General features: G+C 41.5%; 1 protein-coding gene across 1 annotated transcript; it reads left to right on the top strand.

Moving 5' to 3' along the window:
- Positions 1–394: 394 nt before the first annotated feature.
- LOC118913420 (uncharacterized) lies at positions 395–9,941 on the top strand. The gene is made up of 3 exons (XM_057489043.1): positions 395–575; positions 708–1,126; positions 9,618–9,941. Exons 1-3 carry the CDS (start codon positions 530–532, stop codon positions 9,939–9,941), a joined length of 789 nt encoding a protein of 262 aa, XP_057345026.1. The 5' UTR covers positions 395–529.
- Positions 9,942–11,901: the final 1,960 nt, after the last annotated feature.

The following is an 11,901-nucleotide window of genomic DNA, read 5'->3' as shown; positions in this document are numbered from 1 at the left end:
CATTGTCTTCTGTGACTAATTTCTCAATGAAATAAATGGTTCTTCTATTTCTACATAACTTCCACTTCTCATTTATTTTAGGTTTAATACAATGTACTATAGAAGGTGACATCTTCACAGATTCGGGCAGAAGAAACATGTTCTGTTGAAGTTTGATGGTCTCATATCTGAAATGAGAAGGAAACACAGCTCTCTTGGTTCACTGGTCCTGCGTCTAGCCTCCAGAGGGCGGTGTTGCACGGTGGAGCCATAGGTTTTGTTGCAGCTCACATCCCCTCAGCCCCTCCTCATCTGCAGCTGGCTGACCCTGTCCTCACTGATGTCTGTGTAGACAGGAAACTGATGAGAATAAGAGCCCAGAAAAGATCCAAACTCACTAAGAGAAAGACACTTTTGAACAGTTTTGAAACTTGTGAACGCAAGGTACTTGCTCAGTCTAACGTTCCCACTCCTCGTCAAGCTCCGAAGGCTCGGCACCCTGCCAACCATCCCACCTGCTGGGGAGCCTGCCGCGTTCCCGTGCTCAGCTATGCTGCTGCAGCTCATCCCAGTGCTTCACGTGGCTTTTACCCTGAGTGAGTCCTGTCCATTCCCTTTCCTCCTTTCACAAAAATGACAGTGTTTTAACTTGGAATCTGAATAAGGACACACCTTTTCTTCCTAGCCAAGCTTGTGTTGCTTCTAATTATACAGCCTTGATGTTGCAGGAGGAACCAGAGCCCAGTCAGTGACCCAGCCTGACGGCCACATCACCGTCTCTGAAAGAGACCGTCTGGAGCTGAGATGTAACTACTCGTCTTCTGTTCCCCCGTATCTCTTCTGGTACGTGCAATACCCCAACCAAGGACTCCAGCTTCTCCTGAAGTACACGTCTGGAAACAACCTTGTTCCAGGCATCAAAGGTTTTGAGGCCGAATTTAAGAAGAGTGAAACCTCCTTCCACCTGAAGAAACCCTCAGCCCATTGGAGCGACTCAGCCCAGTACTTCTGTGCTCTGAGTGACACAGTGCCTGGGACTGCAGGGGGAGCTGCACACAAACCTCCCGACACACTGGGGACTTTTTGTGACTCAAGAACTCAAGAGAGAATTTTCAAGAAGGTCTCTATTTTTGTGAAGGCAAATACGGTGGGCTGGGCTGGGCCCTGGGGGATAGTTGCTTCAACATCAATGCTGTGCCCCTTTCAGATTGATCTTATTCCAGATGGAGGTCTTCTGATGAATTTCTCCAGAAGGAACACCCCCACCCTCCCCAGCCCACTGCCTCACTGAAGAAACTATATTGTACAGTGCCAGAGTACTGAACTGAAAAAGGCAAGAGCATTTTATTAAAAAACCTTTTCCAGCATCACTATGATAATTAGCACTGCCCCAGGTATTGACCAATATGTGGAAAACTGAAGTGCTTGGTTATAATGTTAGCTGACAAGCTGGGCTATATAAATTCCCAGTTAGAGAAACCTGCATATCACAGATTCTGAAATAGGGCAATATAGATTCTCAACCTAGATTTGAAGCTTAACATCTAACACATAGGTAACATCCCACTGTGTGATACTGACATAGTTTAAAGTAAATTTCACAACATGATATCTAGATTTCCAATCTTGTGAGCATTACGCAAAACCAATGAACAAATTGAATGTAATTCTTAATGCAATATTGAACATCTAAAAGCCACCATAAAAATATATCATACACAATAGATTAAACTACTCCTAGGCAATTTATACAAAGTAACAGTAATTCATGATGTAACATAAAATTACACACTCAATGAAATGTCCAATCTTTAACAGAACAAAGTTCACAGGAAAATATGAAAACTCCACTATCAAAGTTCACAATATCAAAGATGACATTAATTTTCACAGGGCTATTCCAGACCAGGGAACATTTTTATTTCCTCTGAAACAGCTGTACCCCTAAACCAACATGTTTAAGACATTTTATATACATGACTATGACTTCAAATTATTTTTGTGATCTGATGCATATATGACAAAAAAAAGTGTCTCCCAACATATTTTAAAAAAGTATTTACACACACACACAGAAATTAAGCGTGCCTTAATTCAACACTTCATAATTTCTAGCGGCAGAAATTATGAAGTGAATCATTTCATTCTTTAAAAAATTACAATTACCGAGATCTAATTCTTCAAAATGAGATGATGTATGAGTCCCACTTTTAAAAAATATATCCCAAGAACTGTTAAAGCTTGCACTTAAAAACAGTTTACAAAAATGGTTCTGTGAATTGAACAAAAAGGGGGTAGAGAAACCATGTGCAAAGATTTACAGATTTGGCTTTTTCCTCTCTTCTTACATCAAAGACTCATCTCTTCTCACCTTTAAGTTCCTTGGCTGCTGCTGATCCTGTTTCTAGATCTTGGTGTGCCATGTCTTGATTTTCCTTTTTTTCCCCTTTTCATTTTTGTTCAGAACTTTTTGACAGAGAATTTGTCCTTTCCTTATGCTTTTTATGGTCCTTTAATTTGCTTAGGTCACATCGTCTAGGAACAGGGTTCTTGCTATAGTTTTCCATTAACTTCGCTTTTGGGCATGGAAATGCTAGGAGTTTCTGCAGGAAATTCCCAGGGTTCTAGACATAAACCTCTTTATATTGGAGCAGCAACCCAGTTTCCCTTAGTAACTGGGATCAACCACTCCAGCCAGTAAAATAAACTCTTTTCTGTTCATTGGTTCAGTGACACATGTGGTCCCAAATGGCCACCTGGGAGTCTCATCTTTCAATTCAATGAAACGGCGGCAGTGTCCCTTGCTTCCCCTGGTGACAGCATTCCTCCTTGTGGAGAATAAGACCTCCAAACCAATACCAACAAAGTTACAAAGTTTCTGCTAGTGGGTTACTGGTAATAAGAGTGAATAGCAGTGAGAGGATCCACTCCTGGGGACACTTCTTGATGCCCGGACCCTTCTTCCTTTCTTTCTTTCCTAATGTTCCTTCCTTCCTTTCCCTCTTCCCCAATGTTTCCTCTGTTTTATACACAGAATGTCTTTTTTTTTATTAAGGTATCATTGATTGATACACAATCTTATGAAGGTTTCACATGAGCAACATTGTAGTTACTATATCACCCATATTATCAAGTCCCCCCCCAACATCCCATTGCAGTCACTGTCCATCAGTGTAGTTAGATGCTATAGAGTCACTACTTGTCTTCTCTGTGCTATACTCCTTCCCCATGCACTGCCCCCTACATTATGTGTGCTAATTGTAATGCCCCTTTTTCCCCTTTATCCCTCCCTTCCCACCCATCCTTCCCAATCCCTTTCCCTTTGGTAACTGTTAGTCTTGGGTTCTATGAGTCTGCTGCTGTTTTGTTCCTTCAGTTTTTGCTTTGTTCTTATACTCCACAGATGAGTGAAATCATTTGATACTTGTCTTTCTCCACCTGGCTTGTTTCACTGAGTATAATACCCTCTAGCCCCATCCATGTTGTTGCAAATGGTAGGATTTGTTTTCTTCTTATGGCTGAATAATATTCCATTGTGTATATGTACCACATCTTCTTTATCCATTCATCTACTGATGGACACTTAGGTTGCTTCCATATCTTGGCTATTGTAAATAGTGCTGCAATAAACATAGGGGTACATATGTCTTTTTGAGTCTGAGAAGTTGTATTCTTTGGGTAAATTCCAAGGAGTGGGATTCCCGGGTCAAATGGTATTACTATTTTTAGTTTTTTGACGAACCTCCATACTGCTTTCCACAATGGTTGAACTAGCTTACATTCCCACCAACAGTGTAGGAGGGTTCCCCTTTCTTCACATCCTCACCAGCATTTGTTGTTCTTAGTCTTTTTGATGCTGGCCATTCTTACTGGTGTGAGGTGATATCTCATTGTGGTTTTAGTTTGCATTTCCCTGATGATTAGTGACGTGGAGCATCTTTTCATGTGTCTGTTGGTCATCTGAATTTCTTCTTTGGAGAACTGTCTCTTCATGTCTCTTCTTTATTATGTTGAGGTACTTGTCCTCTATACCCATTTTGTTGAGAGTTTTTATCATGAATGGATGTTGAATTCTGTTGAATGTTTTTTCAGCATCTATGGAGATGATCATGTGGTTTTTGTCCATCTTTTTTTTGATGTAGTGGATGATGTTGATGGATTTTCGAATGTTGTACCATCCTTGCATCCCTGGGATGAATCCCAGTTGATCATGATGGATGATCTTTTTGATGTATTTTTGAATTTGGTTTGCTAATATTTTGTTGAGTATATTTGCATCTATGTTCATCAAGGATATTGGTCTGTAATTTTCTTTTTTGGTGGGGTCTTTGTCTGGTTTTGGTATTAGAGTGATATTGGCCTTGTAGAATGAGTTTTGGAGTATTTCCTCCTCTTCTACTTTTTGGGAAACTTTGAGTATGGGTATTAGGTCTTCACTAAATGTTTGATAAAATTCAGCAGTGAAACCATGTGGTCCAGAGGTTTTGTTCCTAGGAAGTTTTTTGATTACCAATATAATTTCTTTGCTGGTAATTGGTCTATTCAGATTTTCTATTTCTTCCTGGGTCAGCCTTGGAAGGTTGTATTTTTCTAGAAAGTTGTCCATTTCTTCTAGATTATCCAGTTTTTTGCCATATGATTTTTCATAGTGTTCTCTCATAATTCTCTGTATTTCTGTGGTGTCCATAGTGATTTTTCCTTTCTCATTTCTGATTCTGTTTATGTGTGTAGACTCTCTTTTTTTCTTGATAAATCTGGCTAGGGGTTTATCTATTTTGTTAATTTTCTCGAAAAACCAGCTTCTGCTTTCATTGATTCTTTCTATTGTTTTATTCTTCTCAATTTTATTTATTTCTGCTTTGATCTTTATTATGTCCCTCCTTTTACTGACTTTGGCCTCACTGGTTCTTCCTTTTCTAGTTTCATTAATTGTGAGTTTAGACTGTTCATTTGGGATTGTTCTTCTTTCCTGAGGTAGGCCTGTATTGCAACATAGTTCCCTCTTAGCACGGTCTTCGCTGTGTCCCACAGATTTTGTGTTGTTGAATTATTGTTGTCATTTGTCTCCATATATTGCTTGATCTCTGTTTTTATTTGGTCATTGACCCATTGATTATTTAGGAGCATGTTATTAAGCCTCCATGTGTTTGTAGGCTTTTTTGTTTTCTTTGTGTAATTTATTTCTGGTTTCATACCTTTGTGATCTGAGAAGCTGGTTGGTAGAATTTCAATCTTTGAATTTACTTAGGCTCTTTTTGTGGCCTAGTATATGATCTATTCTTGAAAATGTTCCATGTACACTTGAGAAGAATGTGTATCCTGTTGCTTTTGGATGGAGTGTTCTGTAGATGTCCGTTAGGTCCATCTGTTCTACTATATTATTCACTGCCTCTGTCTCCTCACTTATTTTCTGTCTCATTGATCTGTCCGTTGGAGTGAGTGGTGTGTTGGTCTCCCAGAATGAATGCATTGCATTCTATTTCCTCCTTTAATTCTGTTAGTATTTGTTTCACATATGTATTTATAATGGTTATATCCTCTTGTTGGACTGATGCCTTTATCACTATGTAATGCCCTTGTCTCTTGTGACTTTTTTTGTTTTGAAGTCTAATTTGTCTGATACAAGTACTGCAACTCCTGCTTTTTTCTCCCTATTAGTTGCATGAAATATCTTTTTCCATCCCTGCACTTTCAGTCTGTGTATGTCTTTGGGTTTGAGGTGAGTCTCTTGTCAGCAGCATATAGATGGGTCTTGCTTTTTTATCCATTCTATTACTCTGTGTCTTTTGATTGGTGAATTCAGACTATTTACATTTAGGGTGAGTATCAATAGGTATGTACTTATTGCCATTGCAGGCTTTAGATTCATCATTACCAAAGGTTCTAGGGTAATTCCCTTACTATTTAACAGTCTAATTTAACTCACTTAGTATGCTATTACAAACAGAACCTAAAGTTTCTTTTTTTTCCCTCATTTTTCTTCCTCCTCCATGCTTTATATATTAGGTATCATATTCTGTACTCTTTGTCTATCCCTTGATTGACTTTGAGGGTAGTTGATTTGATTTTGCATCTGCTTAGTAATTAATCATTCTACTTTGCTGTGGTTTTATTTCTCCTGGTGAGAGCTATTTGGTCTTAGGAATACTTCCATCTATAGGATTCCCTCCAAAATGCACTGTAGAGATGGTTTGTGGGAGGTAAATTCTCTCAGCTTTGGTTATGTGAAAATTGTTTAGTCCTTCCTTTAAATTTAAATGATAATCTTGCCAGGTAGAGTATTCTGTGTTTGGGGCCTGTCTGCTTCATTGCATTAAATATATCATGCCACCCCCTTCTGGCCAGTAAGATTTCTGTTGAGAAGTATGATGATAGCCTGATGGGTTTTCCTTTGTATGTGATTTTTTCCTGTCTCTAGCTGCTTTTCATAGTCTTTCCTTATCCCTGATCTTTGCCATTTAAATTATTATATGTCTTGGTGTTGTCTTTCTTGGGTTCCTTGTGTTGGGAAATCTGTGCACTTCCATGGCCTGAGAGACTATCTCCTTCCCCAGATTGGGGAAGTTTTCAGCAATTACCTCCTCAAAGACACTTTCTATCCATTTTCCTCTCTCTTCTTCTTCTTGTAACCCTATAATGTGAATATTGTTATGTTTGGGTTGGTCACCTAGTTCTCTCAATATTCTTTCATTCTTTGAGATCCTTTTTTCTCTCTGTGCCTCCAGGACTTTGTGTTCCTCTTCTCTAATTTTATTCCATTTACTATCTCTTCTACTACATCTAATCTGCTTTTAAATCCCCCATATTATGTGTTCTCTAAATGTCTGATAAAATTCAGCAGTGAATCCATCTGGCCCAGGGGTTTTGTTCTTGGGTAGTTTTTTTATTACCACTTCAATTTCTTTGCTGGTAATTGGTCTGTTTAGATTTTCTGTTTCTTCCCTGGTCAGTCTTGGAAGGTTGTATTTTACTAGGAAGTTGTCCATTTCTTCTAGGTTTTGCAGCTTGTTAGCATATAGATTTTCATAGTATTCTCTAATAATTTTTTGTATTTCTGTGGTGCCCATAGTGATTTTTCCTTTCTCATTTCTGATTCTATTGATGTGTGTAGATTCTCTTTTTCTCTTAATAAGTCTGGCTAGGGGCTTATCTATTTTGTTTATTTTTTCAAAGAACCAGCTCTTGGTTTCATTGATTTTTTCTATTATTTTATTGTTCTCAATTTTATTTATTTATTCTCTGATATTTATTATGCCCCTCCTTCTGTTGACTTTGGGCTTCATTTGTTCTTCTTTTTCCAGTTTCAATAATTGTGACTTTAAACTATTCATTTGGGAATGTTCTTCTTTAGATAGGCCTGGGTTGCTTTGTACTTTCCTCTTAGAATTGCCTTTGCTGCATTGCACAGATGTTGAGGCTTTATGCTGTCGGTGTCATTTGTCTCCGTATATTGCTTGATCTCTGTTTTAATTTGGTCATTGATCCATTGGTTATTTAGAAGCATGTTGTAAGCCTCCATATGTTTGTGAGCCTTTTTGTTTTCTTTGTACAATTAATTTCTAGTTTTATGCCTTTGTGTTCTGAGAAGTTGGTTGGTAGAATTTCAATCTTTTTGACTTTACTGAGGCTTTTTTTGTGGCCTAGTATGTGGTCTATTCTGGAAAATATTCCATGTGAACTTGAGAAGAATGTGTATCCTGCTGCTTTGGGGTATAGGGTTCTGTAGATGTCTGTTAGGTCCATCTGTTCTAGTGTGTTGTTCAGTGCCTCTGTGTCCTTACTTCCTTTCTGTCTGGTCGATCTGTCCTTTGGAGTGAGTGGTGTGTTGAAGTCTCCTAGAACAAATGCATTGCATTCTATTTCCTCCTTTAATTCTGTTAATATTTGTTTCACATATGTTGGTGCTCCTGTATTGGGTGCATATATATATATCCTCTTGTTGGGCTGACCCCTTTATCATTATATAATGTTCTTCTTTATATTTTGTTACTTTCTTTGTTTTGAAGTCTATTTTGTCTGATACCAGTACTGCTACACCTGCTTTTTTCTCCCTATTGTTTGCATGAAATATCTTTTTCCATCCCTTGACTTTTAGTCTGTGTATGTGTCTGGGTTTGAGGTGAGTCTTTTGTAAGCAGCATATAGATGGGTCTTGCTTTTTGATCCATTCTGTACCTCTGTGTCTTTTGATTGGTGCATTCAGTCCATTTACATTTAGGGTGATTATTGAGAGATATGTACTTATTGCCATTGCAGGCTTTAGATTTGTGGTTACCAAAGGTTAAGGTTAGCTTCTTTACTATCTAACTGTCTAACTTAACTCGCTTATTAAGCTATTGTAAGCACAGTCTGATGATTCTTTCCCTCCTTTCTTATTTCTCCTCCTCCAATCTTTATATGTTAGGTGTTTTATTCTGTGTTCTTTTGTGTTTCCTTTGACTCTTTTTGTGAGTAATTGATTTTATTTTTTTGCCCTTAGTTAGTATTTGGTTGGTCTGCTTTCTTTGCTGTGATTTTATTTTCTCTGGTGACATCTGTTTAGCCTTAGGAGTGCTTCCATCTAGAGCAGTCCCTCTAAAATACCCTGTAGAGGTAGTTTGTGGGAGGCAAATTCCCTCAACTTTTGCTTGTCTGGGAATTGTTTAATCCCTTCTTCATATTTAAATGATAATCATGCTGGATACAGTATCCTTGGTTCAAGGCCCTTCTGTTTCATTGCATTAAATATATCATGCCATTCTCTTCTGGCCTGTAAGGTTTCTCTTGAGAAGTCTGATGATAGCCTAATGGGTTTTCCTTTGTAGGTGACCTTTTAACTCTCTCTGGATGTCTTTAATACTCTGTCCTTGTCTTTGATCTTTGCCATTTTAATTATTAGATGTCTTGGTGTTGTCCTCCTTGGGTCGCTTGTGTTGGAAGTTCTGTGGGCTCCATGGTCTGAGAGACTATTTCCTCCCCCAGTTTGGGGAAGTTTTCAGCAGTTATTTCTTCAAAAACACTTTCTACCCTTTTTCTCTCTCTTCTTCTTCTGGTACCCCTATAATGCGGATATTGTTCTGTTTGGATTAGTCACACAGTTCTCTTAATATTCTTTCATTTGTGAAGATCCTTTTATCTCCCTCTGCCTCAGCTTCTCTGCATTCCTGTTCTCTGATTTCTATTCCATTAACAGCCTCTTGCACCTCATCCAGTCTGCTCTTAAGTCTTTCCAGAGATTGTTTTATTTCTGTATTCTCCTTCTGTACTTGCTCCTCTAGCTCTTGCATATTTCTCTGCAAATCCATCAGCATGGTTATGATCTTTATTTTGAATTCTTTTTCAGGGAGATTGGTTAAGTCTATCTCCCCATGCCCTCTCTCAGGGATTGTCTGGGTAATTTTGGACTGGACCAAATTATTCTGCCTTTTCATGGTGATAGAAGTAGCTGTATGCAGGTAGTGCATGTGTCAGCTAGGAGAACAAAGTCCTTTCTTGCTTGCTGGTTGCCTTGCCCTTCTCCGCTGCCTGTATTGGTTACCCACACTCCTGAAGCAGCCTCTGCATTAATACCCTAAGCTGCTGTGGGCTGGGTCTCTGTTAGGGTAGTGTAGAGCCCTGCAGGGAGTGGCAGGCACACCGGGTGTGCTCTCCTGTGAAAGCTGCGCCCCCGCCGGGCAACAGCGTGCTGGCGGGGGCCTTTGTATCTGGCCCGGGTGGCTGTGCACCAGGCTGAGATTCTGGGCTGCTGCTGGGGGCGCGGCTGTTCCTGGGCCACTCCTCTGCCACTGCTGCCAGCTCCTGTGGTGCACATGGGCCGCTCCCAGGCCACTCAGTTGCAGCTGCTGTGGGATCATGCAGGCTGCTCCGCCACTGATGCCGCAGGCTTGCAAGGGCTGCTCCTGGGTCCCTTTGGCGCCACCGCTGCTGCGGGCTTGCATGGGCCTCTCCTGGGCCCATCTGTTGCTGTTGACAGTAGCATGTGAGGCCGTTCTCCTGCTACTGGGCCGGTGTGTCAGGGTCCCCACCAGTTGGGGGAATGACTGGCAGGCTGCTTATCGCCATGAGGGGCTTCAGAGCTGCACTGCTGCCCAGGGAGTCAGGTTGCCTACAGTTCCCTGGGATTCCCAGGTGCTGGGCTGAGCATTCCGGGACGACTTTGTCCAGCTGTGAGGTCCCTGTCCCTTTAAGACTTGCCAAAAGCACTTGCTTTTCTTTTGTCCCAGGGGCACCAGTTGCGGGGACCAGCTCGCAGGTTTTGCTTTTCCATTTCTCTAATATTGAGCACACCGTGCACTGTGTGTCTGTGCTACCAGTGCAGATTGCTAGAGCTGGTTGTTTAGTAGTCCTGGCCTTTCACTCCCTCCCCACTCCATCTCCTTTTTTCCCCCCAGGGGCCTGGGGTGGGGGGCGCTTGGGTCCTGCCAGGCCGCAGCTTGTACCTTACACCCTTCATGTGATGCTGAGTTCTCGCAGATGTAGATGTAGCCTGGCTGTTGTACTGTATCCACTGGTGTCTCTTTTAGGAATAGTTGTATTTTCAAAAATATATATGTTTTTGGGAGGAGATTTCAGCTGAACTACTCACGCCGCCATCTTGGCTCTTCCTGTGATATGGAATTTCTTAATGATTGAATGTCTGTCCTAAATTCATCCCTGAGTTCTTGAATATTTTTCTGTACCTCCATTAGCATGTTTATGACTTTTATTTTGAACTCTCTTTCAGGCAGATTGGTGAGTTCAGTTTCAGTTTGTCCTTTTTCTGGTGTTTCTGACATTTTTGTTTGATCCAGTTTCTTTTGACATTTCATATTTGCATGTGGTGCCCTCTACTGCCCACAAGCTCTAGTCTCTGGAGCTGCTCAGCCCCTGGAGTGATGTTGGGGGTTGCAGGGGAGTAGCACTGGTGCCTGGAGGGAGGAAAGAGCTGTTTCCTGCTTGCGGCTGTGATGCCTGTCTCCACTGTCAGAACCAGTGGGCCAACACACAGGTGTAAGCCTCTGCACTTTGCGTCTGTAGCTGCCATAGGCAGGTCTCCCTCTGGCTGGCTTGACACCAGGTCAGGGACTGCCAGTTTGCAAGCTAGTGCCAGTAGGCCAGGAGGAAGCACAGAAGGGTGCGTATCACAGTGGGGGACCTCAGAGCTGAGTAGCCAGCCAGAGGGATGGAGTGCCTGAACCTCCTGAAAGTTCCCAATCTGCTGGGCAGAGCATGCCCAGACAACCTTGTGCACCTATTCCTTCTCCCGCACAGCAAGCTCTGTGCAAACCCTGCCCCTTTAGCAGCACTCTCACTGCTGGGAAGCCTCTCAGACCATGTGGGTTTCCTTTGTCCCAGACTGGCCAGATGTGGATTCCTGTCCTCCACAAATGGCAGGAATTTCAGTCTCTCCAAGTATTCTGCTTGTGTTAGCTTTCCAACCCCACTAATCTCCAGAGCATCATGCAATATAGGTTTGTGCTCCCAAAGCAGATCTCCAGGGCTGAGTGTTCAGCAGTCCTAGGCTTTCACCCCCTTCCTGCTCCATTTCTCTTCCTCCCACCAGTGAGCTGGGATGGTGGAAGGGCTTGGGTCCCATGGGATCATGGCTTTGGTGTGTTACCCTATTTCATGAGGTCTGCTCTCTTCTCCAGGTGTATGCAGTCTGGTGCAGGTTTCTTTCCTCTTGGTCTTTTAGGATTAGTTGTATTAACTATATTTACATAATACATGTGGTCTCAGGAGGAGTTCTCTGTCTCACCTCTCATGCCATCATCTTGAATCTCCCCCATGACTAGTGTCCTTTTAAGAAGAGATTAAGATGTAGACAGTAGACACAGAGGGATGACCATGTGAATTCATGGCCATCTGCAAGTCACAGAGTGAAGTCGCAGAAGAAACCAAACCTTTGCATGAGGATAAATTTTTGTAATTTAGGCCACCTAGTCAGTGGCATTTTGTTGCAGC

The sequence above is a fragment of the Manis pentadactyla genome, chromosome 11, assembly GCF_030020395.1.
Source record: "Manis pentadactyla isolate mManPen7 chromosome 11, mManPen7.hap1, whole genome shotgun sequence".
Lineage (NCBI taxonomy): Eukaryota > Metazoa > Chordata > Mammalia > Pholidota > Manidae > Manis > Manis pentadactyla.
This window is presented reverse-complemented; position numbering and strand designations above follow the sequence as displayed.